Here is a 25,377-nt window from a genome sequence, read left to right as displayed (position 1 = left end):
GTAATAAGGATTTCATTTCCCCAATGGAGAGATGCATAGTGTACGGGCATCCCTTCCACAAAGATCTGCATTGGCACCAAAGCTTTTTCACTTATTTGGAGCTGAGCAGCTGAAGTAATTAAGTTGCAGATGATAGCAACTTATTTGGGGCAGTAAAAGAGAAGGGAAAGAGTGCAAACAGCTCCCAAGGGGATGGAGAATGGCTGATTAGTTCAACGCAATGTAAAGTCACGCACATTTGATTAAAAAAAAAACCCCTCAATTTCAGATGCATACTAATGGAATCTAAGATGGCAACAGTGATTGGCCACAAAAGGGATATTGGAGCTATGGTGTAGAAGTAAATGCAGATGACAGTCCAATGCATAGCCTTAGTGGGAAAAACAACAGGCACATTTCATTCTAGGAAGGAAATTGAACTGAGAACTAACATAGCAATGGCCTTCAATAATAATAATAATAATAATAAGTTGGAAGGGACCTTGGAGGTCACCTAGTCCAACCCCCTGCTCAGGCAGGAAACCCTATACCATTTCAGACAAATGGTTGTCCAGTCTCTTCTTAAAAACTTCCAGTGTTGGAGCATTCACCGCTTCTGGAGGCAGGTTGTTCCACTGGTTAATTGTTCTAACTGTCAGGAAGTTTCTCTTTAGTTCTAGGTTGCTTCTCTCCTTGATTAGTTTCCATCCGTTGCTTCTTGTCCTGCCTTCAGGCGCTTTGGAGAAGAGCTTCATTCTCTCTTCTTTGTGGCAGCCCCTGAGATATTGGAACACTGCTATCATGTCCCCCCTCATCCTTCTCTTCCTTAAACTAGACATACCCAATTCCATCCCTTATATGTTTTAGCCTCCAGTTCCCTAATCATCTTTCTTGCTCTTCGCTGTACTCTTTCTAGAGTCTCAACATCTTTTTACTGTGATGAGATTGTAGCTGGAATGACATTTCTGATCATTAACACCTCAAAAAGGATATTGTAGAGCTTGACAGGGTACAGAAAAAGACATTAAAGTTTATTTGGGGCTACAGCAGATATTCTATGAGGAAATACTGTAGCATTAAGTCTTTAGGCTAAAAATGACATTAACCATATATAAAATCCTACATACGTGAAAAGATGGATAGAGATATGTTTCAGAATCTGGGATCATCAACTGAATCTGAACTGGCAAGATTTGGACTGCTATTTTAGAAAAATGTTTATTCATTTGCAAAATTGGTATATTGATCCCATCATTAGGTGGATGGAAGTGGTGATAGATACCAGTTTTGATTTCTTTCAAGGAAGCTTTTGCTAGTGATTTATCAATAGCCAGAGACTGCTTAAGATGTGTCAGTTATTTGGGGAATGGGCTTTGCCTTACCCTTTTTGTCATATTTGGCCCAGGGTCCTCTGATGCTACGATTTGGGGAGAGAGAACCAGCTGCCTTCCATGGCCCTTGTTGAGTTCTTCCTTGGCCACTGGCACGATCAGTCCTCAGGTTCTGACTTCCGTGAGACATGAGCTCACCAGCTTGTGTTAACGCCATACTTTGTAGGTTGGGGTTGGAAAGGTATGGCAGAGAAGTGTAGAAGGTCTTGAGATCTTTTGCTGGAAGGTTCACGCGGAAAGCTCCATATGGGCTACTGTTGCTGCTATCAGGCACCAAAGGAACAGTCTGGATTCGTGACCCTTGACTCTGCCTATCAAAGGACACCGCTGTGGGGATGAAGACACACAAGGCAAAAAGAGATGCATGTGATTTTCTGACTTTGCAGTCAAATCCCTACATTAGCGAACAACTAATTGGCAGAATTGATAAGGACCAATCCATATTGCACAAGGCATTTACAAAAATGAGGAGAAGGTCAAAGAATGCAGGGTAGACCCAGAAGAAGATGAAGAGACAACATCAAAGACACACTACAACAACTTGAGCAAGATAACAGGAGGAGGAGGAGGAGGAGGAGGAGGAGGAGGAGGAGACCATTAAATATATTTGCTGCATGTAAATATTATAATATTATTTATTTTCTTGAAAACCATATATCAATTCATTCATTTTTATAGGAAGGTGCTGGTGCAAAAAGAGTCACAGAATGCCCATGTTCCACCTCTTCCATCTCCTTTTTGGAGAAAGGATCTCCACTTTGAGGGATTATGCAAGAACAAACAGAGGAAGAGGCTTTTCCTACACCTTGGACAGCATCCAGCCCATAAGGGGAGCATGCTGGGGAGAAGCCCAGACTTTCTGCAAGGTTTAGCCCCCCAGCCCTATTCTAGATTCTAGGACAACTTTTGCATGGAGTGTTGTATAAAAGAATTACCCAAGTAATATAAAAGGTAATTGCCTTGCATACTAAATCTGTTACTGGCTTATGCTGCTGTTCTTGAATTTTGTATGCACATTCTTTGATTTTATCTGGACCTCCATAACTACCCCACAAGCTTAATTAAAAGAGGGCAATATAATAAAGATAGAAACAAGACTTTCAACATGGAATGAAGAAGAAGAAGAAGAAGAAGAAGAAGAAGAAGAAGAAGAAGAAGAAGAAGAAGAAGAAGAAGAAGAAGAAGAAGAAGAAGAAGAAGAAGAAGGAAAGAAAGAAAGAAAGAAAGAAAGAAAGAAAGAAAGAAAGAAAGAAAGAAAGAAAGAAAGAAAGAAAGAAAGAAAGAAAAAATGTATACTAGATTTGTGGAGTTCTTGGCTGTCTTTGGATTCCATCCATAGAAGTTGGCTACTGAGGCTGCTGCTGGTACTATAATTCTTGGAACCAGATGTGGATTTCCATGTATTTGAAAGCCAAGGGGAATCACTGGAGTCTACCCTGTAGTCGAGGGGAAAACACATATAACTTCACTTACATGGTTCAGGATGATAGCTCTGACAGTTATTTCTTGCCCGGCCAAAGGAAAATAACCTAACATCAGAACAACCTGTTATCATAATAAGAGACAGATGTAAACCAGGCTTCCTTTCCCAAAAAGACTACTGTCCAGCACGTTGAATAGCAGGGAGAAGAAATATACACAGTAATTGCTGGAATTCTATCATAATGGCTCTTAACTTTTCTTCAGTAAAACTACTTTTTTTAGAAGTTTCTGGATTCTTGTGCATTTGTTTAACTGTTTTTTAATCTAGCCTGCCAGGGAGAAGTTTGACAAGAGGATGAGTCATGAAATTAAATGCTGTATCTTCATCAATAGTTTGGCCATAAATGTCTGCAATATTTCTTTATTTATGCCCAGGAAACTGCTAAAAAGTGTATGACATCTGTTTTAACTCTCAGATTACATTGGATAATGACAAAGGTTCTCTAGTTGCATGATTGGGGAGAGGTCTCATAATTTTACCCTGATTTAACTTTACAAAAACAGAACAAAACAAAATTTAGAACCTTGTCTTTTCCCAAAAAACAGGACCAGCCACAACTCATTCCAGCCCTCCCTCTTAATAGCATCATACTTTTTTTTTGTCATTTGACCCCAAGAATAAATATTCAGAAGGAAACAAGCATCCAGAATCCTTAAAATTTCAACTATCCCTTACCTGTGTTTGATGATGGTGTCATCGCTTGCATTCCGGTACAGTCCTGAAAAGAAGGAAGTGTAGACTAAGATGCTGTGGCTCCCGTGTTCTTATTAACAGTATGTTTATGATGTTTGTGTCATGGTTGACAACAGTGCTCTCTGCTATTTGGAATAAAGCCTCCTTTTCAGGCATAAATAACATTTTATCTGCAGGCCATCCATACATTTCCTCCTGTGGCACCTCTTATGCAGAAAGAGGTAATTATTCAAGGAATTTCAGAACACAACAGGCATTGGTGGGACATTTAATCGTTTCTTTGTACTCTCCACTGCAGATAATTCTCCAACACTTCTAAGTGGCATTTTTCCCTTCTATGGTTCCAAAGGCATCTACGGAAATGCTAATCTTTGACTGACCTTTGTGAGCACTGACTGTGTTGTCTGAACACAGCCAAAGGCAGCCTCCCTTACCTTCTCCAAGGGCGTACCGTCGTCCTCCACTGAACTGCCTGGCTTGTTGCTGGCAGACGTAAACCGCCAGCACCATCAGCATGACCCAGAGTGCCGAACCAACGCTGGCAATAAAGACAGGCTGACGCACGACTTCCAGCAGGTAGTTAGCTGACAGAAAGTCTGCGGTCTTTGCCATCTTCTCCACCATGGGGTCTGGAATGAAATAAGTTCAGGGGATCAATCAATCAGAATAGAGCTGGAAGTCTTTTACTCCAGCCCCCTGCTCAAGCAGGAAACCCTATACCATTTCAGAGAAGTGACTGTCTAGTCTCTTCTTAAAATCTTCCAGTGTTGGAGCACCCACAACTTCTGGAGGCAGGTTGTTCCACTGGTTAATTGTTCTAACTGTCAGGAAGTTTCTTCTTAGTTCTAGGTTGCTTCTCTCCTTGATTAGTTTCCATCCATTGCTTCTTGTCCTGCCTTCAGGCACTTTGGAAAACAAATTGACCCCCTCCTCCTTGTGGCAACCTCTCAAATACTGGAATACCGCTATCATGTCACTCCTAGTCCTTCTTTTCTCTAGACTAGCCAAACCCAAATTCTGCAACTGTTCTTCACATGTTTTTGTCTCCATCTTAATTGCTCCTCTTTGCCCCCCTTTTTTTGATGGAACGCTGTAATTTCCATTGCTAAGCAAGGCAGTAGTTAAATGAGTCCTGCCCAATTGTACAACCTTTTTTCCATGATTGTTAAGCGAATCATGGCAGCTGTTGAGCGGATCATGCAATTATCCAATAAATCTGGCTTCCCTCTTTGACTTTGCTTGTCGGAAGCTGGCTAGGAAGATTGCAATTGGAAATCACATGACCCTGGAATGCTGCCACTGTCATCAAGAGGTGCCAGTTGCCAAGTGCCCGAAATTTGACAGCGTGACCACTGGAATGTTGCGATAGTTGTAAGTGCAAGGACAGGTTATAAGTCATTTTTTCAGTGCCGTAACTCTGAACAGTTGCTAAATGAATGGCTGTAAGTCAAGAGCTACCTGTAGCTGGCACATTTCATATTAGCATCAATCTGCCATTTTTAAATATTAAAATGTGGCCTCTACAAGGATGCCCTCAAAGGGTGCCCTACTACGTAGACGTTACCGTAAAATAAAAAAAAGTGCAAGGAGACAATCTCCAAAATGCAGTTATCTATGTCTCAAAGAATGATAAAATAGCAAGTTCTGACCTGCAGTACCGCATACAGGATTGCTGGCTACTCCAACACCTGCTCCATTGACTGCAGCTACCTTCACACAGTATTTATGCCCACTTGGGAGTCCTGTTGTTTCCAGGTTATGTGCGTCTCCATCTACTGTTCTGTTAAATCCTGGATGAGTTTCATTGCCAAGGAACCAGATCTGGGGAGGAAAAAAGGCAAGAGACAAAGGTAACTCTTCCAGATCACATAAAGCAGGTTATTTTCTGAAGAATGATGGTCCTTAAATCTCTGGGAGGCCAAAAGTTGCTCAGACAAAGTGTCCAGCAGCTCCATCCAGTCTGACAAATGGTGAGGAAAGCTCATTAGCTTTTGGAGGACCATCAGATCTTTCCTGCTTAGCAAATAAATTTTAGCCAAGCTAAAATAACAAGCAAATTTTACACTTAAAAAGGAATGTTATTATCAGAATGGGTCAACTCACAGCAGCCAACTCGCTGTGGGACAACTCACTGCAGGACAATTTGACAATTGGATTTAATTATTTAAAATAAATAAAAAAATATTTTAATTTTTGTCATTCACATTTCATTCTGTCTCTCCTTTGACATCCTTTCTTTAATGATTCTATTCCACCTTTCTTTGATATTAATGTACTCTTGTCCCGCAGTGGGTTGGCCATGGCAAGTTGTTCCACAGTGAGTTGGCTGTGGTGAGTTGGTCGTGGTAAGTTGGCCATGAGTTGGCCACGGTGAGTTGGCTGTGGTGAGTTGGCCATGTTAGAAGTAAGTCTTCATCCTGGTTCATCCAAGCCGGGAATAAATAAGCAAACATGGTGACTGCTTTGGGAAGAAGGTTACAGTTTATTGCAGAAGACAGATGGTCCTTGCAAGAAGGAGCAGAGGAGAAGAAAGAGAGAGAGCACATGGGTAGAAGGGCTTTTATACCCCCTCCAGCCCTGCTTGGAATAGTTTCCTGTTCCTGTGGCATGAACTTTGAGGCTATTTCTGAGTGTTTTTCTAGGCCTTGATATCTGTGGTTTAATCCCATTATCATATCCTGCTTCCCAGGTGATGNAAGAAGAAGAAGAAGAAGAAGAAGAAGAAGAAGAAGAAGAAGAAGAAGAAGAAGAAGAAGAAGAAGAAGAAGAAGAAGAAGAAGAAGAAGAAGAAGAAGAAGAAGAAGAAGAAGAAGAAGAAGAAGAAGAAGAAGAAGAAGAAGAAGAAGAAGAAGAAGAAGAAGAAGAAGAAGAAGAAGAAGAAGAAGAAGAATAATGTATACTAGATTTGTGGAGGTCTTGGCTGTCTTTGGATTCCATCCATAGAAGTTGGCTACTGAGGCTGCTGCTGGTACTATAATTCTTGGAACCAGATGTGGATTTCCATGTATTTGAAAGCCAAGGGGAATCACTGGAGTCTACCCTGTAGTCGAGGGGAAAACACATATAACTTCACTTACATGGTTCAGGATGATAGCTTTGACAGTTATTTCTTGCCCGGCCAAAGGAAAATAACCTAACATCAGAACAACCTGTTATCATAATAAGAGACAGATGTAAACCAGGCTTCCTTTCCCAAAAAGACTACTGTCCAGCACGTTGAATAGCAGGGAGAAGAAATATACACAACAATTAAACAATCATTTTACTGTAAGCAGGACAGACATTGATAAGCAGTAGTTGCTGGAATTCTATCATAATGACTCTTAACTTTTCTTCAGTAAAACTACTTTTTTTAGAAGTTTCTGGATCCTTGTGCATTTGTTTAACTGTTTTTTAATCTAGCCTGCCAGGGAGAAGTTTGACAAGAGGATGAGTCTTGAAATTAATGCTGTATCTTCATCAATAGTTTGGCCATAAATGTCTGCAATATTTCTTTATTTATGTCCAGGAAACTGCTAATATAAAAAGTGTATGACATCTGTTTTAACTCTCAGGTTACATTGGATAATGACAAAGGTTCTCTAGTTGCATGATTGGGGAGAAGTCTCATAATTTTACCCTGATTTAACTTTACAAAAACAGAACAAAACAAAATTTAGAACCTTGTCTTTTCCCAAAAAAACAGGACCAGCCACAACTCATTCCAGCCCTCCCTCTTAATAGCATCATACTTTTTTTTGTCATTTGACCCCAAGAATAAATATTCAGAAGGAAACAAGCATCCAGAATCCTTAAAATTTCAATTATCCCTTACCTGTGTTTGATGATGGTGTCATCGCTTGCATTCCGGTACAGTCCTGAAAAGAAGGAAGTGTAGACTAAGATGCTGTGGCTCCCGTGTTCTTATTAACAGTATGTTTATGATGTTTGTGTCATGGCTGACAACAGTGCTCTCTGCTATTTGGAATAAAGCCTCCTTTTCAGGCATAAATAACATTTTATCTGCAGGCCATCCATACATTTCCTCCTGTGGCACCTCTTATGCAGAAAGAGGTAATTATTCAAGGAATTTCAGAACATAACAGGCATTGGTGGGACATTTAATCCTTTCTTTGTACTCTCCACTACAGATAATTCTCCAACACTTCTAAGTGGTATTTTTCCCTTCTATGGTTCCAAAGGCATCTACGGAAATGCTAATCTTTGACTGACCTCTGTGAGCCCTTACCTTCTCCAAGGGCGTACCGTCGTCCTCCACTGAACTGCCTGGCTTGTTGCTGGCAGACGTAAACCGCCAGCACCATCAGCATGACCCAGAGTGCCGAACCAACGCTGGCAATAAAGACAGGCTGACGCACGATTTCCAGCAGGTAGTTAGCTGACAGAAAGTCTGCGGTCTTTGCCATCTTCTCCACCATGGGGTCTGGAATGAAATAAGTTCAGGGGATCAATCAATCAGAATAGAGCTGGAAGTCTTTTACTCCAGCCCCCTGCTCAAGCAGGAGACCCTATACCATTTCAGAGAAGTGACTGTCTAGTCTCTTCTTAAAATCTTCCAGTGTTGGAGCACCCACAACTTCTGGAGGCAGGTTGTTCCACTGGTTAATTGTCCTCACTGTTAGGAAGCTTCTCCTTAAATCCAGGTTGCTTCTCTCCTTGATTAATTTCCATCCATTGTTTCTTGTCTTGCCTTCTGGTGCTTTGGAAAATAAATTGACCCCCTCCTCCTTGTGGCAACCTCTCAAATACTGGAATACTGCTATCATGTCACTCCTAGTCCTTCTTTTCTCTAGACTAGCCAAACCCAAATTCTGCAACTGTTCTTCACATGTTTTTGTCTCCAGGCCCTTAAACATCTTAATTGCTCTTCTTTGCTCCCCTTTTTTTGATGGAACGCTGTAATTTCCATTGCTAAGCAAGGCAGTTGTTAAATGAGTCCTGCCCAATTGTACAACCTTTTTGCCATGATTGTTAAGCGAATCATGGCAGCTGTTGAGCGGATCATGCAATTATCCAATAAATCTGGCTTCCCTCTTTGACTTTGCTTGTCGGAAGCTGGCTAGGAAGATTGCAATTGGAAATCACATGACCCTGGAATGCTGCCACTGTCATCAAGAGGTGCACATTTCATATTAGCATCACATCTGCCATTTTTAAATATTAAAATGTGGCCTCTACAAGGATGCCCTCAAAGGGTGCCCTACTACGTAGATGTTACCATAAAATAAGAAAAGCGCAAGGAGACAATGTCCAAAATGCAGTTATCTATGTCTCAAAGAATGATAAAATAGCAAGTTCTGACCTGCAGTACCGCATACAGGATTGCTGGCTACTCCAACACCTGCTCCATTGACTGCGGCTACCTTCACACAGTATTTATGCCCACTTGGGAGTCCTGTTGTTTCCAGGTTATGTGCGTCTCCATCTACTGTCCTGTTAAATCCTGGATGAGTTTCATTGCCAAGGAACCAGATCTGGGGAGGAAAAAAAGCAAGAGACAAAGGTAACTCTTCCGGATCACATAAAGCAGGTTATTTTCTGAAGAATGATGGTCCTTAAATCTCTGGGAGGCCCAAAGCTGCTCAAACAAAGTGTCCAGCAGCTCCATCCAGTCTGACAAATGGTGAGGAAAGAGTTGTAGCTCATTAGCTTTTGGAGGACCATCAGATCTTTCCTGCTTAGCAAATAGATTTTAGCCAAGCTAAAATAACAAGCAATTTTTACACTTAAAAAGGAATGTTATTATCAGAATGGGTCAACTCACAGCAGCCAACTCGCTGTGGGACAACTCACTGCAGGGCAATTTAACAATTGGATTTAATTATTTAAAATAAATAAAAAAATATTTTAATTTTTGTCATTCACATTTCATTCTGTCTCTCCTTTGGCATCCTTTCTTTAATGATTCTATTCCACTATTTCTTTGATATTAATGTAACTCTTGTCCCGCAGTGGGTTGGCCATGGCAAGTTGTTCCACAGTGAGTTGGCTGTGGTGAGTTGGCCATGTTAGAAGTAAGTCTTCATCCTGGTTCATCCAAGCCGGGAATAAATAAGCAAACATGGTGACTGCTTTGGGAAGAAGGTTACAGTTTATTGCAGAAAAAAGATGGTCCTTGCAAGAAGGAGCAGAGGAGAAGAAAGAGAGAGAGCACATGGGTAGAAGGGCTTTTATACCCCCTCCAGCCCTGCTTGGGATAGTTTCCTGTTCCTGTGGCATGAACTTTGAGGCTATTTCTGAGTGTTTTTCTAGGCCTTGATATCTGTGGTTTAATCCCATTATCATATCCTGCTTCCCAGGTGATGGGGCTAATGACTCTTAAGAGCTTCTTTTGTCTTGAGATCCCTGGCTCCAAACTTCCTGATGGTTCCACATCTGCATTTGTATAAGACTAGCTACTGCTTTGGGCAAAGAGATGAGGCCAGGTTTGGTTTCTGCTTTTCAAAAAATGCTTTTAAAAATCCTTTTGGTGAACAATATCTTTCTTTCTGCCTTTTTAATATTTCCTTCTCTGGGCTAACTTCCCACAGCCACGAGTTGGCTACAGTGAGTTGGCCGCAGTGAATTGTCATAGACTCATATGGCCTGCTTTCCATGTATAACTGCACAGAGCAAAGCAAAAAGAAACAAAACAACACAACACATCTTGCTTTCCTTCCTATAAAGACATTCATGGTCAAGATTCCAAACCCTCCACTCCTTAACATCTTTTGCATCATCCTTCTCTGAGGTTGCTTCCATTCGTCAACATCTCCTCAGTATTCAATAACTAAACACCATACCTGATAAGCCTTAATAATGCCATTGTGGGTGTCTGGGAGAGGGGGTTCCCAGTGAATGATCACAGTGCTATTCCCAGCTCTGGATACAGTGATGCTGATGATTTGTGGAGCAGCACTTGGCACTGCGGGAAAGAGACAGCATTAGTTGGAAAGCGTATGGAGACTCTCAATCATGCAGGTCATGGTTGCCCCAAAGGTGCTTTTCCAAAGGGCAGTTGGACTTTCTTGGGTTTTTCCCCCTTGAATGTGTTTTGCTTCTCATCTAAGAAGCTTCTTGAATGAGAAGTGAAGAATTTTCAAGGAAAAACAGAAACCAAAAAGTCCAGTTGCCTTTTGGAGAAGCACATTTCAGACACTAGTTGAAAATATTTAGCAGGAGCAAGACCACCCATGCCTTAAGTTGTTTGGAAACACGAGACTCTTCCATCACTTCATGTCTATTCTGACACTGCTTGTCTCTTCAACCACCCAATGCTTCTCCAATAGATCCAGGGAGAAAGGTGAAGAAATTTCAGATCATCTGTGCCCATAAGAATAATAACCTCCCACCGACCCAAAAAAATCTAGCTCAGCTACCTCCCACTCTAGGCCAGCTGAAGAAAAACACAACAAAATCAAAGCAGGAGAAAGAAAATGAGAAGAAAAAGAAAGAGAGTGGACCCACAGCTTTGAAGGGTGGGCTCATATTTCTTTCCAAAATTTAGTACAGTTTTTAAACTAAGACATTTTCCCTGCAAGCTATTAAATTAACAACATCAGTCAAAACATGGTGATAAGTCTTTGCACCTTCCTCTGGGATGTACAGTTGTCTCACGTTGCTGTCTATCCCATGGATCTTCCCCCAATACGGTCGCACCTTGAATTCATACTTGTAACCTCTTTCAAGTCCAGGAATAATCGTCTGCTGGTCTCTTGGGACATCCCATTCAGCCCAGTGTGCTTTCGCGGGCAGCAGAGAACGATAGAACACCTTGTAAGCCTCTATGGGTTGGGAAGTTGGGGTAACCTTCAAGCAATATAGTAATTTGGAAATGTGCTTTGGTGAGTACATTTCAATTCCTAGAAATCAGGCACATAGTTAGGATGATATGTATTTCTTCTGGATCAGAAGAACATTTTTTAATGCTGTAAGCCATCTGGAGTCACCATGTGTGAGTTGGGTGGCCATATAAAAGGAAGGAAGGAAGGAAGGGAGGGAGGGAGGAAGGGAGGGAGGGAGGGAGGGAGGGAGGGAAGGAAGGAAGGAAGGAAGGAGGGAAGGAAGGAAGGAAAGAAGGAAGGAAGGAAAGGAGGGAAGGGAGGGAGGGAGGGAAGGAAGGAAGGAAGGAAGGGGAAGGGAAGGGAAGGGAGCTTGTACAGACAAAGGAGGGTACTGCTGAGCAAGAAATGAAAGCAAAATGGGAGCTAAACCAGAATCTTCACCCTAGTTTTGAATTATGAAACATTTGGAATGTTAACCCAAAGTTCTGAATTTAAAATTTGATATGGAGCCAATACAATAGTACCTGGCTGAAAAATGCCATATGCAAACAGTGAAATATGATGATTCAAAACCCTTTGAAATTAAAAAAAAAATGGTGATGAAGAACACCTGAAAAAAAAAGGAAAGGAAAATTGAGAATATAAAGTGAATTATTGCAAGCAAGAGCTGTGAGGATTTGCACAATTAGGATTAGAATTATTGTTGCCATTTTGAATCTAACTGGTCTCTGAAGTGGATGAATAATATATTTGTTTGGGGAGACTCCTGTCCTGCCAAAGAAGAATTTCATTGTTTTTGAAATTTGACTCCTGTGAATCCAAGACCATCTCTCTCCCTCCCTCCCTCCCTCCCTCCCTCTCTTGCATCCTGATTTTTTTTTCAAATTATTTCTTTATTATATTTATCAGCCTTGGGCTACATAACTCTTCTTAGGAACTATTGCTCTGTTTCTCATTTCTTACCCTCTGATCATGTCTGGATCCTTCCGTTGCTTTATTGTTTATAAATGTACCCACCAACCTAAAAGTCCATTCTATTTATAGAAACAGGTATGTTAATTAAAGTCATTTTAAATCATAACTCCTCATCATCAAGAATATCTAGATTTTGAACTATCACCCTTTGCTATTCTTAACTCACCTTCCAATGCAGATGGGCAGCTGGAGCAGAGGGGACAAGGGTCACATTTACCAGACAAACTCTGATATCCATCAGCTCCTTTGGAACATCTTTTGACCTGTTCCAGTCCTTCTGCCTGGGATCCAGTGGATCTAAAGGCCAGAAAAGAAACCCAAAATATATATGGTATGTGAACCTCAACTTTAAAACACTTGAAGGACATCCCAAAGGTGATTTTTCAAAAGGCAACTGAACTTTCTTTGTTTTTTCCTTGAAGAAAAAAACAATTCTGAGAATTGTTGAGAAAGTGCCTAACAAACCAGATAACTGCAAGGAATATAAATTCTTCCTTTCTCCACCACTCAGTCAGGACTGAAGAGGCTTCTGGGGTGAGAAGCAAAAAAATTTCAAGGAAAAAAAGCCCAAAGAAAGTCCAGTTGCTTTTTGAAAAATCACTTTTGGGACAGCCATGACCTGGATGACTGAGAATCTCCATAGATACTTGAAGGACAACGATACCAATGGTGTCCTTGCATTTGGATGTGACCTGGCCTTATTTTAGTGGACAGTGGACAGCTTAGGACAACATGAAGCCTTTAATCTAATTTCATATGGTCCATTGCCTACTTTTAACAACCTCAGCCCCCCATCCACACCCACCCGACTCTTGTAAAAAGCTCTTTGTCCTCTCCCCCCTGCCCATTATTCAGCTTTTAACAGATCACCCTTAAATAATCCGTGTATCCCTGCTCTAGAGGAATTCATTGCAGAGTTAAGTCATCATTCAGTGGTTCATCTGGAAAAAAATATGTTAGCTTTTTATTGTAGCTGAAAATAATCTTGTTGTGGGATAGGGAGCTGTTGTCCTAAGAACAAGACAGTGGATTTTGGTAAGTGCTTGTGAATAATAATAATAATAATAATAATAATAATAATAATAATAATAATAATAATAATAATAATAATAATAATAATAATAAAGTTGGAAGGGACCTTGGAGGTCATCTAGTCCAACCCCTGCTCAGGCAGGAAACCCTATACCATTTCGGACAAATAGCTGTCCAGTCTCTTCTTAAAAACTTCCAGTGTTGGAGCATTCACCACTTCTGGAGGCAGGTTGTTCCACTGGTTAATTGTTCTCACTGTCAGGAAGTTTCTCCTTAGTTCTAGGTTGCTTCTCTCCTTGATTAGTTTCCACCCGTTGCTTCTTGTCCTGCCTTCAGGTGCTTTGGAGAATAGCTTGACTCCCTCTTCTTTGGGGCAGCCCCTGAGATACTGGAACACTGCTATCATGTCACCCCTCACTTACTCAGCAAGGGCCTTCTTTTTTTCTTGAGGGCCTTGTCGAGAAAGTTGCTCACCTTCCACAGTTAAAGATGCCTTGGCAAAAATAGTCCCTCCGTGGCTGTAGGCAGCACAGATGTATTTCCCAGTATCACACATTGTCAGGTGGTGAATCTGAAGGACATTTTCTTGGTCTACTTCATACCTGTGAGGAAACGTCCAGAACTCTCAGTTGGCCACAGTGACCTTATTTACATAAAAAGAAGAAAAAAACCAGATTGATTCCTCCCCTCCCCACTTCCTAGGAATTCTTTCAAAAACTCAATAATACATTGTGTGATTCTCCTCCACTCCCAGGAATACTTAAAAAAAAATAGATAATGCATTGAATGGCAATGTTATGTGGTCCCCCATGAATCTGCACATCTATCAAACTTCACTGGACATCTCCTAAGACAGGGGTAGGCAACCTTGGCTCTTTTATGAGTCGTGGATTTCAACTCCCAGAATTCCTGAGCCAGCCATGGCTCAGCTTGGAAACCTCTCTCTTTCCCCTCAGCATGGCTGGCTCAGGAATTCTGGGAGTTGAAGTCCACCAGTCATAAAAGAGCCAAGGTTGCCTACCCCTGTCTATTAATATGTGATTTAGAATTTAGTAATAGTATTTAGGTCTTCCATATCGCTCCAAAGCATTCTCTGGGTGTCAAAGAATTATTATGCATATTGTCCCCAACAATCTGGGTCCTCATTTTACCGACCTCGGAAGGATGGAAGGCTGGGTCAATCTTGAGCCAGTCAGAATCAAACTTTAGGCTGTAGGCAGAGTTTGCCAGCAATACACATTCTAAGCACTGCAGCACCAGGAAAGATACGAAGTGGTGTGGAGGGGGGCACCCTCTAACTCTTTATTCATGTTTGCACAAATTGATGAAGATTTCTTTCAAGGAGTAAGGTTTCCTTAGAAGAAATCTGGAGAGCCGTACGACACCCCATTGTTTCCATTTAGTTAAAAAGCTCTCTGGACTCTCTTCTTTTGCTTGCTGCGAATTTTGGTTTGTTCGTTTGTTTCTTCTGTATTGTAGTAACTTTCTGGTCTGATCTTCTTAAACATTTCTGATCTTACAAAGAAACAGCAGGGATATGTGGAATGAAAATGATAATAATACTCAGCATTGTTTTCTCCAGTGAAGTTTGCTTGATGACATATCTCACCACACAATTTACCTTTCAGAATTCTTGTGAGAATAGAATGGCAAAGGAAAAATCTCTAAATTTCTTGAGAGATGAATGATGATGATGATGATAAAGTAAACAGAACCAGTCCTGCCTATCACCATCTTTTACATATGAACCTATTTGACAAGAGTTAGGTACCCCAAGGGCAAAGCATGAGAATTATATCCAGCCATGGTGGTGGATTCTGAAGAATATTTGTAGAATCGTTGGTCTCACCTATAACTCTAAAGATGAATTGGAGAATTGGAACTCAACTAGAAAGTTATACTTGCCTCCCTGAAGGGAGATCTCCATCTTCTTTGTACCACTGCACAACAAGTTTTGGGTCTCCACGGATTCCACAAATGAACTGAACGCTGCTGCCAACACTGGCTACAACATCACTGGGTTTCCGAATGAATGTTGGCCTTTCTACAATGGAAGAAGCAGAGTGTTTCCTCAATCCCATTTGGGCAACCTGACAGTCATCAGTGTCAGTAAGTGCCACCTCAAGGAGGTGTTTGTGCATTGTTCCAAGCTATCTTAAAGAATGGTTCTCCAAGTGCAAAGCCAAGCCTAGGTGAACTCTAATCACTGTGGACTTTCTTACCCAAGATAGTGACTGTGGCTGCTCTGCTCTCTTGCTCCCCTGCTTGATTGACAGCCAGACATGTATATGTTCCTGCATCACTCTTCTGAGCATAGGCTACCAGAAGTTTTTCTTTGGAGAACTGCAGAAATGGGGGGGGGGGGCAAAAAAGGAAGGACTGGAATATCAGAGGAGACAATGACCTTGCTAGAGAATTGAAGAAAATAACCTCCCCATTTTTCTATGTCTTGGGGAAGGAAAGTTTAGGATTTAGCAATCTCTCTCTCTCTCTCTCTATTTTCAAAATTAGAAGAACACAATCTATTATTTAAGGTTGCACAATCTCCAAAGTTGCCTCTGTAGCCTCTCCCAAAACTGCCTTTGTCTTAACATGTTGTGTGAATCAGGCTATTGCTTTAAACCATCTATGAGAGCATCATTTAGAAAGCCATGGTGTTTTGTTAACTTGTGCTTATAGTTTGTACAATGTGATAATGCAACCACTTAAACCCCATTGATTTCTATATGTCTGCTATAACTGTTAATCATGGCTAATTTGTCCCACTGACTTCAAGAAGTTGCAGGATCCAATCTGGGCCAGAGGTTCAGTCTTCTGAGCTTTCAGAGACTCATGCTGGAGGCCATCTTCTCTCTACCAGAATGTGTCCTTTGGGCTATTCTATGCGTAGTATTTATATGGTGCTTGTTGTGTTTAGCTTTTTAGTTGTTGTTTAGTTGTTGATTGCGGTGTTGATGGCTGGCTATTAAGTCTCTAAGATACTTAAATCTAGATGCTGCTTAAAATAAGTAGTAAGTACTAATTTGGCTACCTCATAATGGCCATTTTCTGGGCTTATGGGCACTCCATTCTTCTTCCATGAGACGATGGGTTCAGGATGTCCCAGTGGAGGCACACACTGCAACAACCATGGTTCCCCAATTGTCACCTTCAAGTCATTAGGATGAAGCCGGAATTCCTCTTCTAGGACTATAAAGAAACAAAAGCATCCAAAAACAATCTTTGATAGGTAGAGTTTCATCCTTCCACCCCATTTTTAGTTCATTCTCAGAAACTTGTAGAAGAATAACGATGTTGACACCAGCGGCCAAGTAACTGGAACAAGCCTTCCAAGACTGTCATTTGATTCCAGAATAGTTTCTTATCAGTTGAGAATGACCCCGTAGGCAATGATGATATCCAGTGAGCTTCATTTTTTTAAACTTTGAAAAAAAATGGCAAAAATATAACAACTGTCACAAGATTAATTGGTACCCAAAACTAATTCCACAGGGCCATCCTGTTTTAATTCTAAAGAGATATAGTTCCTGTTACTTGATAGTAGAGCTTGAGGCTTTTAGACATTTGATGTTTTAAATACATTTGGTATGTATTTATACATAATAATTAATCATTCTTTATGCTAACCATATCTTATTGAGTAAGAGCCAATGAATTATGTTAACTCAGACATTTTGGAAATCGGGGTTCATGGCTTGAAATTTGTGTACATCAGGCTATCATGGTTTGCATAGCAAACCATGGCTTAGCATGTTTAGGATGCAATCAACTGACTTTGTCCTTAACATTGGGATGAGCCTTTCTGGAGAGATAAATTCCTTTCAGTGAACCCTCTAAAAAGACTACCTCACTGGAGGTCATCCTCACAACATCCTGTAGTAATGAAATAAGAGCTGGAGTAGCTGTTGATGGGAAAATGCTTTAGTTGGTTTGTCTCCCTTAAAGATAATAATTGCCTTGACAGCCTGAACTGGGAAGGCAATCTGAAGGCAAAACCCTGCAGAGAGGAAAAACAGGGAATTCTTTATCCTTTGCCATTCAGCCTTTTCAATGTTGCCTGTTTCCTGCATTTGTTCCCCATGGAGGATGTGAATCTTTTGTGATACAATCAAAACTCCAGGAGATGAGTCAAACGCTTACATGCAGGGTTCCTACCTTCGGATATTATTCTTCCTAGATATTTTTAGACCGCTCCAGCCGGAGGTTTTAAAAATCATGTTAATTAAAAAGAGACGTTAAACGGAAGCAAGTATACCGAAAAGCAAAGCAGGAATGTCCAGCATGATTTTTTTATGTTCAAGAATGCCTTTGGCCCTGACATAAATCTCCTAGGTATTTTTAGAAAATAACTGACTGCTTCCATCTATGTTTTGTTTGGAAAAGCACTCAGGGAAAAAAGAGAGAGAGAAAAATGGCTTTCTAGAGCAGGGCTTTTCAATCTTTTCACCCATTGTACCACTTTTAGGATATGGCAACATCCAAGTACCACCAGTCGCCTAGCAAGGTGTCAAAAACTTGATGACCCAAAAAAAAAAAAAGGAAAAAAGTGATAAAGTACAGGTAGTCCTCGACTTACAACAGTTTGCTTAGTGACTGTTCAAAGTTACAATGGCACTGAAAAAAGTGCCCCCCAAGCCACAGCCAAGCAAGACACCAAAGGTTTTCATTGTTGTGAGCATTTCTGTTGAGGATTGGCAGCAGGGGTGGGGTGGGGGGTGTTTGGTTTTTATTCCCCCCGTCTGCTGGGTGGTTGCAGCAGGTTTTGGTCACTTCACATGACCCTGGGACACTGTGACCGTCATAAATATGAATCAGTTGCCAAGCATCTGAATGTAAATCACAAGACCCTGGAGATGCTGCAACATTCCAGCTGATTGGTGCTTCTTCTGGGCTCAGCAGAAGCACCAGGATCAGTGCCGAGCTCCAGCTGGAGCCTGGCGCTGATCCTGGCACTTCTGCTGAGCCCTGACAGCCCTGCAGCTCCAGCCATCGCTTGCTTAGGCTTGTGCGGTGCTGCCCCCGGTTCACCTCATTCCCCTCCCCCACTACCACTTTTCTAGAGGGGTCACATACCACCTGCAAGGTGCCAATGTGCCACAGGTGGTACCCGTACCACTGGTTGAAAAGCCCTGTTCTAGAGAACATGCTGGGAAGCTGAAGGATCTTAAGAACAGCTTTTTAACGTGTCAAGCAGAAATCTTAGCAATGCTAAGCTACTGATTCCTCTAAAGCTGTATTTCTCAGCCTTGGCAACTTTATGATGTGTGCACTTCAACTCCCAGAATTCCCCAGTTGGCTTGGGGGCTTGCCAGCTGGGGAGTTCTGGAAGTCGAAGACCACACGTCTTAAGATTGTCAAGGTTGAGAAACATCTGGGACTAAACTTCTGGGGGCAAACCAAAACCTCTGCATCTGAGTAACCATTACATAAAAAGTTAGTACTCCCAACCTTTTGCTAAGGATTTAACCCAGGGGTCTCCAAACTTGGCAACTTTAAGACTTGTGGACTTCAACTCCCAGAATTTCTCAGCCCGCATGATTTAACCAATGTCTGAGACAGCTAAAAAGTGGCACTTTAAAAAAAAAATAAAAGTCTGGATACATGAAACAGTGTTCTCGTATCTGCTCTCTGAAATACTCCAGCCTAGGATCCACCCATCCCAGTTTTCACACATTTGTAGCCAATTTGCTCAGAGGGAGATTCACACTTCTAGCAAAATGCCAAAACAACATCTACTTCCCTGCTGATTTTGTTTGGAAGGGGCGCCTCAAGAAGGAAGCTGGAGGAAAGAAAATGCCACCATTGCTGACTCCTGGAGCACCTGTTTGGCATCCTTTCCTGGCTCGGCCTGACAGCCAGCCAGAGGGGGCAGTTCGCTGCGAGAAATGTACCAAAAAGGCAGCCTCTTCTGGCACACTTGATTGAGCCTGGCTAGCGGAAGCCTCTCCCAAGCCATCTTTACTTGTATGAATATTTATAGCTGACAAACACCACCGTGAGCCTTCGTGACGGACCACGGGAGCCGAAGGGAATCTGATCAGTAATGAAGTGTTAATTGGAGAGTCTCCAGGCCTGCTTATTAAAGAGGAATTCTAATTGCATTAATAATTTGAGCTGCACAACTCTACAGGGGAGACATTTTAGATGCCAAGGTGGAGAGAAAATGTTGTGGATTGAGAATAAGCATGGGCTGTTTGGCATCCAGCCCTTATCGCATATATGGTTGTGTTTAGTTGCAAGGAAACAAAAAAGTATGATAGCTTAGTGCACAGAGACCCACAGACATGTACACACACACACACACACACACACACACACAGAGAGAGAGAGAGAGAGAGAGAGAGAGAGAGAGAGAGAGAGAGAGAGAGAGAGAGAGAGAATACATCCCATATCTTGTGTTCCAATTATTCTTTTAATTATTTTCTTTCAACTGATTTATCTTATTATTATTCTTGATGCATTGCTTACTCTCTCCCTGAGGCCTCTGCATTATTTATTTATTTACTTCTACAGAAATTGCTACCTTGTTTTCTTCATTCCAAAAGGGGGGAGAAAACAACCCACAACGTGGCTCATAAAACTTAAAGCAGATTTTTTTTTAAAAAAAAAAAGCCACATAAACAAAATAGATGTTTTATTTTATTAGCCACATAAAAAACAAATCTAAAAAAAAGCAACCTGCTCAAATAAAGATGTGGAGAGAGAAAACTGATTCCACTGAAGAACCGAATTCAAAGTTCGTTTCATTTTAAAGTAGGATGGCAAGTCCTCTCTTGGAGCAGAGAGTTCCACATGCAGGGCCTGGACACAAAAAGCATCTTCCTGTGGCTTAACAAGGACCCAGAAGGAAAATGCAAATGAGATGCAAAAATGAGCAAATATTTTAATTAGCCAGCTCCCAAGTTCTCTAGCGAAGTGAAATAGCTTTAATGGCTTGTCTTAGGGTTCAACATGTTCCACAAGCACAGAATCCTCCTGGCTGCAGATTGGCAGGGCTTAATTGAGAACATAGTACCTTTGGATCTCAAAAACCACAAAGGTTAGGGAAAAAAAACCAGCCATGCAAACCTGAGAACAGGGAGGGCCAAAATCTGATGCTGGATTCATTTCTTAAGACAGGATTCTGCCGTGGGGAACACTGAGATTGAAGGTGACAACTTGAATAGAACAGAACAGAATTTCCTGTCCCTAAAACACTTGGATGCATAAAATTTACTTATTTGCTTGTTTATTGAATATATGTGCTGCCCATCTCACCATCCAAATCCATTATCCTAACTAATATTGATTAGTCAGCTAGATGAACAGATTTGTCAGCCAGATTGCTCCGCATCTTACACATCATGTTGCAGAATTTAGCCACACTTAAAGAGATAAGAGCCATTGGAATCTGACAGTAAGAGGTTTAAACAGAACAGGTCAGTGTCCCCAGGATATTTAATTAAATGTAGAATTAGCAACTCACAGCATAAATGGACAGCACAGTCAGGCACATGTGATGGTTTGGATGGCTCCTTCACCATATGGGCAGACTCAGGATTTGAATGCAATCCCTTTGTATCTCCTCCCTAAAACCCCTGATGTGTCAAACTGTGTCAGGATCATGGCCCGGCTTAGTTTAGGAGCAGTGATTTGATTTAAGTATCCAGCAGGTCGGTAGGACATGTGAGGGCTACTTTAAAAAAATTATATTTGGGGAAGGACATGAAGTCTGCTCGATTGCCGGTATCCTTGAGATGCTGCTTGATTGCCTCTGTGGAATGTTCTTGCCCCAGCATGCACACTTAAATTAAGGAAATGCCCCAAAGTTCCAGTTTCTTATGTATCTCTGTGGCCCAGGAAGAAACAAATTGGTAATGGAACGTATGGGTGACCTTTTAGGAAAGGGAAGAAGGGATGCTGCCTAAGGAAACGTCAGAGAAGAAAGACAGGAGCCCCCAGTGGCTAAACGGGCAGAGAAAGAAACTTAGGAAGGATCCACCCTAATGGAGCAAGCAGCTAAAAGTGGAGGTTGCGAAGTTTGTACTTTCAGACTTGCAAGTTTGATAGTGGCCTCCCCAGGTAAACCGGACAGGAAACATGACTAGGTGAGCTAAATCTACTTTATTGCACAGAATCTTGCAAGCCTGAAAGTACAAACTTCCCCGCCCTCCAATTTTAACTGCTTGCTTTATTGAGACAGGTCCACTTTCCAATTGTGAGCTATGCTGCCCCTTAAATGATGATGATGATGATGATGATGATGATGATGATGATGATGATGATGATGATGATGATGATGATGATGATGTTGGAAGGGACCTTGGAGGTCATCTAGTCCAACTCCTGCTCAGGCAGGAAACCCTATACCATTTCGGACAAATGGCTGTCCAATCTCTTCTTTAAAACTTCCAGTGCTGGAGCATTCATCGCTTCTGGAGGCAGGTTGTTCCACTGGTTAATTGTTCTAACTGTCAGGAAATTTCTCCTTAGTTCCAGGTTGCTTCTCTCCTTGATTACTTTCCATCCGTTGCTTCTTGTCCTGCCTTCAGGGGCTTTGGAGAATAGCTTGACTCCCTCTTCTTTGGGGCAGCCCCTGAGATATTGGAACACTGCTATCATGTCCCCCCTCGCCCTTCTCTTCATTAGAATAGACTGTTATCTGACCGTTTCATTTGCCCCGTCTCCCAAGGTCTTTCCCACATATATCATTACAGGATAACTGGAGGAGGAGGAGGAGGAGGAGCTTAAGGAAGCAGCTTAACGAGTTTGTAGGATGTTCTGCTGTCCAACATGCATTTTATCACCACAACCTGCTCTCTTTGCTGACCTCTTGAGAGGGAGAGGGAGGGGAAGGTAACCATTAGGTAATTAGGGTGGGTCCTTCCTAAGTTTCTTTCTCTGACCATAAAGGCACAGGGGATTCCTGCTGCTCTTGTCTGACGGTTTCCTAGGCATCATCTCTTCTCCTCTTTCTTCAAGGCCGCCCATGCATTCCATTACAAGGAGAGGAACCTGAAATAAATGGCCAACCATGGCAGTTGACACATAGCTGTCTCTTTGTCCTGGCTAAGACAATACAGAAAGGACAGTAGTATCCCTTCATATTGAACAGGCTCAAAGAAACAAGCTCAGTACACTGGGATGAGGGGTGAACAAGGCTTCTTCCTGGACGTTACTAGTACTGCAACTTCTCCAGGATCTTTCAATGCCTTACCTTCTAAATAGAGCGATGCATTCTTACTCATGGCTTTACCCAGGTGGTTCCTGGCCAGGCAATGGTACACCCCCTCGTCTGATTTTCCCTTCTCCTGGCTGAGGCGGAGGAAGAAGAGGGACCCATCTGGGAGGAGGGTAGGCTGGGCAGTAGCGTCATCTTTGCTGGGTTTCACGTATTTTCCGTTGCGATACCATTCAATGGCGGGAGCTGGGTTCCCATCGGCACGACAGTTCATGTTGGCGGGTTGGTCCTTACGCACCACGAGGTTGGAGGGGTGGTCAAGAATCTGGGGGGCAAACTCCATGGAGCGAGACTTTGAACCTGGAAGAAGGAGAAAGGAGAGGGGAAGCAGAAATATGCTCACTGATCTGTCTTTTTTTCTCCCCCAGCCAATCTTTCCCCTTCGCCTTGCTCTACTTTTTGCTGTCAAGGTTATTACCATCATCTCCTCTGTGTAATAATAATAATAATAATAATAATAATAATAATAATAATAATAATAATAATAATAATAATAATAATAATAATAATAATAATAATAATAATAATAATAATAATAATAATAATAATAATAATAATAAAGTTGGAAGGGACTTTGGAGGTCATCGAGTCCAACCCCCTGCTTAGGCAGGAACCCTACACCATTTCAGACAAATGGCTGTCCAGTCTCTTCTTAAAAACTTCCAGTGTTAAAGCATTCACCGCTTCTGGATGCAGGTTGTTCCATTGGTTAATTGTTCTAACTGTCAGGAAGTTTTGCAACTGCTAGAGTCCCATTGTGGTGGCCTTCTCTGTTCCTCTGTTAGTCTTAATGGGAAGAGCTGGAGTGCGTTTTTGTTTCTTGCTAATCTTCAGTTTTTCCTCCTTTAATAGGGTGATGAGTATGACAACGACCGAGACCATGTTAAGATCTTGTAAGAAGAGTGAGAGCTTTACCTCTGAACCGTTGCTGCTGAGAGGTAAGAGCTTTTAACTAGAGTTTGATAGCGGAGGGTGGTGGTGGAGGACAGGAGATAGGATCTCTCTAAAGAGGTTATGGACCCAAGTACCTCCATAACTTATGAATTACGGAATAGCCAGACTGCTGCCTGTCTAACTTGCTTCACAAGGTTATAATGAAGTTAGATGTAGGAGATAAACAGGCTGAGCCCAAGGGAGGGGTCAAGCATCAGTCTTGAATCCTTTCATGGTCACAATAGATCTAAGCGCCGCCCATAGCTGACTCTTGTCTACTGTCAATTTGCTTTGACCATTAGTAGTTCAGATTCTTGCAGAAAGCTTTAGCATACAATAAACCTGTATTCATCTGAAGCATTCTGGCTCCTGATTTTTTACACTTGACATTAAATGTTAAAAGATCATGGATGCACCCTTGAATAAAATAGAGAAAAGTAGAGTAACCTTATAAGAAAGCTATAGATGAAGTCCTGAGATAGCAACTGTGTTTTTAGTGTTCTAAAGTATAAGCAGTGGTGGGATTCAGCCAGTTCACACCAGTTCGGCAGAACCGGTAGCTAATTTTTTGTTGCCCAGGCCCAGAATGGACTTCCGGAAGCAGCATCCACACAGAGAACTGGTTGTTCACATATTTGAATCCCACCACTGAGTATAAGTATTATTAAACAACAACCATTTTAAAAAAAAAGAAATACACATCTTTAGCCTTCAAGCATCAGAATTTATAAAACTTCCCTTCATCTTCCACCATTTCGTATGTACAATGATATTCTATGAATATGAATTCTCAGAGAGTCCAACTCATTGTTATCACACACGGTCATTCTTCTGGAACTTCCTCTGCAAAGCTTCCTGACATTGTCACCTTGAAGGAGACTTGAGAGTCATGGACCACCAGTCACAATGAAAAGTCTCATGGGTCTTTCAAATACAATAGGCTCTCTCTGTTCCTCTAGTCCAGGTGCAGCTAATTTTCCTAATCACGACTTCATAAAAATTGTCCTTAAGCCTATCACAGTGCTTAAAATGATCTCTTTTTTTTAAAAAAAAGAAGCCATCTTTGTTTTTCTTTCTTGGCAATAATATGGTAAGAAGGAAATAGCAGTTCAGTCTGCCAAAAGTATAGGACAAACCCATGCGTACCTATGTGTCTCTCTGTGTATATGTGCATGTATGTCTGTAAATTTTGCTCAGGTCCTAGGCCCCAGCACATACATACTGACAGACAAGCACACGGGGACCCCAAAAAGTAGTAATCTAAATACTTTTACCTAGTTCATGTTAAGATAAATAATTTTTTACATCAATCCTTGAACCTTGGGCCTTGAACAGAAGCATGGGGATAATGCACTTGGGACAAATCGTGAATTCTTGGGTTATAGAATCATCTTGCTCTAAGCTTAGTATCAGCCTTGTGAGGTAATCCAGACAAGAAGCACATCCACAAGTTCCAGCTCTAACTTTATTGCAATTTTACATTAACAGAATCTTGCAAGCCTGGAAGTACAGACTGCCTCTTGTCTATTGTCTAATCTGCAGCTCTTCCTACTGTCTCCCAGGATAGCAATAGCATTTAGACTTATATACCGCTTCACAGTGCTTTACAGCCCTCTCTAAGTGGTTTACAGAGTTGGCATATGGCCCCCAACAATCTGGGCCCTCCTTTAGATTCAGATAGATAGATAGATAGATAGATAGATAGATAGATAGATAGATAGATAGATAGATAGATAGATAGATAGATAGATAGATAGATAGATAGATAGATAGATAGATAGATAGATAGATAGATAGATAGACAGATAGACAGACAGATAGATAGACAGACAGACAGACAGACAGACAGACAGACAGACAGACAGACAGACAGACAGACAGACAGACAGACAGACAGACAGACAGACA

At 41.6% G+C, this 25,377-nt stretch overlaps 1 protein-coding gene across 1 annotated transcript in view; it reads right to left on the bottom strand.

Moving 5' to 3' along the window:
• Positions 1-22,836, bottom strand: part of ROBO4 (roundabout guidance receptor 4) — a gene marked incomplete at its 5' end in the record, with an annotated part of 47,837 nt that extends 25,001 nt beyond the window's left edge. Inside the window, 13 exons of the mRNA XM_029284774.1 lie at positions 1,362-1,697; positions 2,667-2,806; positions 3,529-3,571; positions 3,981-4,175; positions 8,849-9,020; positions 10,329-10,450; positions 11,115-11,334; positions 12,451-12,581; positions 13,791-13,918; positions 15,222-15,360; positions 15,539-15,659; positions 16,348-16,505; positions 22,513-22,836. Coding sequence (XP_029140607.1) covers positions 1,362-1,697; positions 2,667-2,806; positions 3,529-3,571; positions 3,981-4,175; positions 8,849-9,020; positions 10,329-10,450; positions 11,115-11,334; positions 12,451-12,581; positions 13,791-13,918; positions 15,222-15,360; positions 15,539-15,659; positions 16,348-16,505; positions 22,513-22,836 — 2,229 coding nt within the window. The remainder of the gene's footprint in view (positions 1-1,361; positions 1,698-2,666; positions 2,807-3,528; positions 3,572-3,980; positions 4,176-8,848; positions 9,021-10,328; positions 10,451-11,114; positions 11,335-12,450; positions 12,582-13,790; positions 13,919-15,221; positions 15,361-15,538; positions 15,660-16,347; positions 16,506-22,512) is intronic.
• Between the last annotated feature and the right edge of the window lie 2,541 nt (positions 22,837-25,377).

This window comes from Protobothrops mucrosquamatus, unplaced genomic scaffold (genome assembly GCF_001527695.2).
Source record: "Protobothrops mucrosquamatus isolate PMUCROS unplaced genomic scaffold, P.Mucros_1.0 scaffold931, whole genome shotgun sequence".
Classification (NCBI taxonomy): Eukaryota; Metazoa; Chordata; class Lepidosauria; order Squamata; family Viperidae; genus Protobothrops; species Protobothrops mucrosquamatus.
The sequence above is the reverse complement of the archived record's forward strand: the minus strand, read 5'-3'. Positions and strand labels throughout refer to the sequence as shown.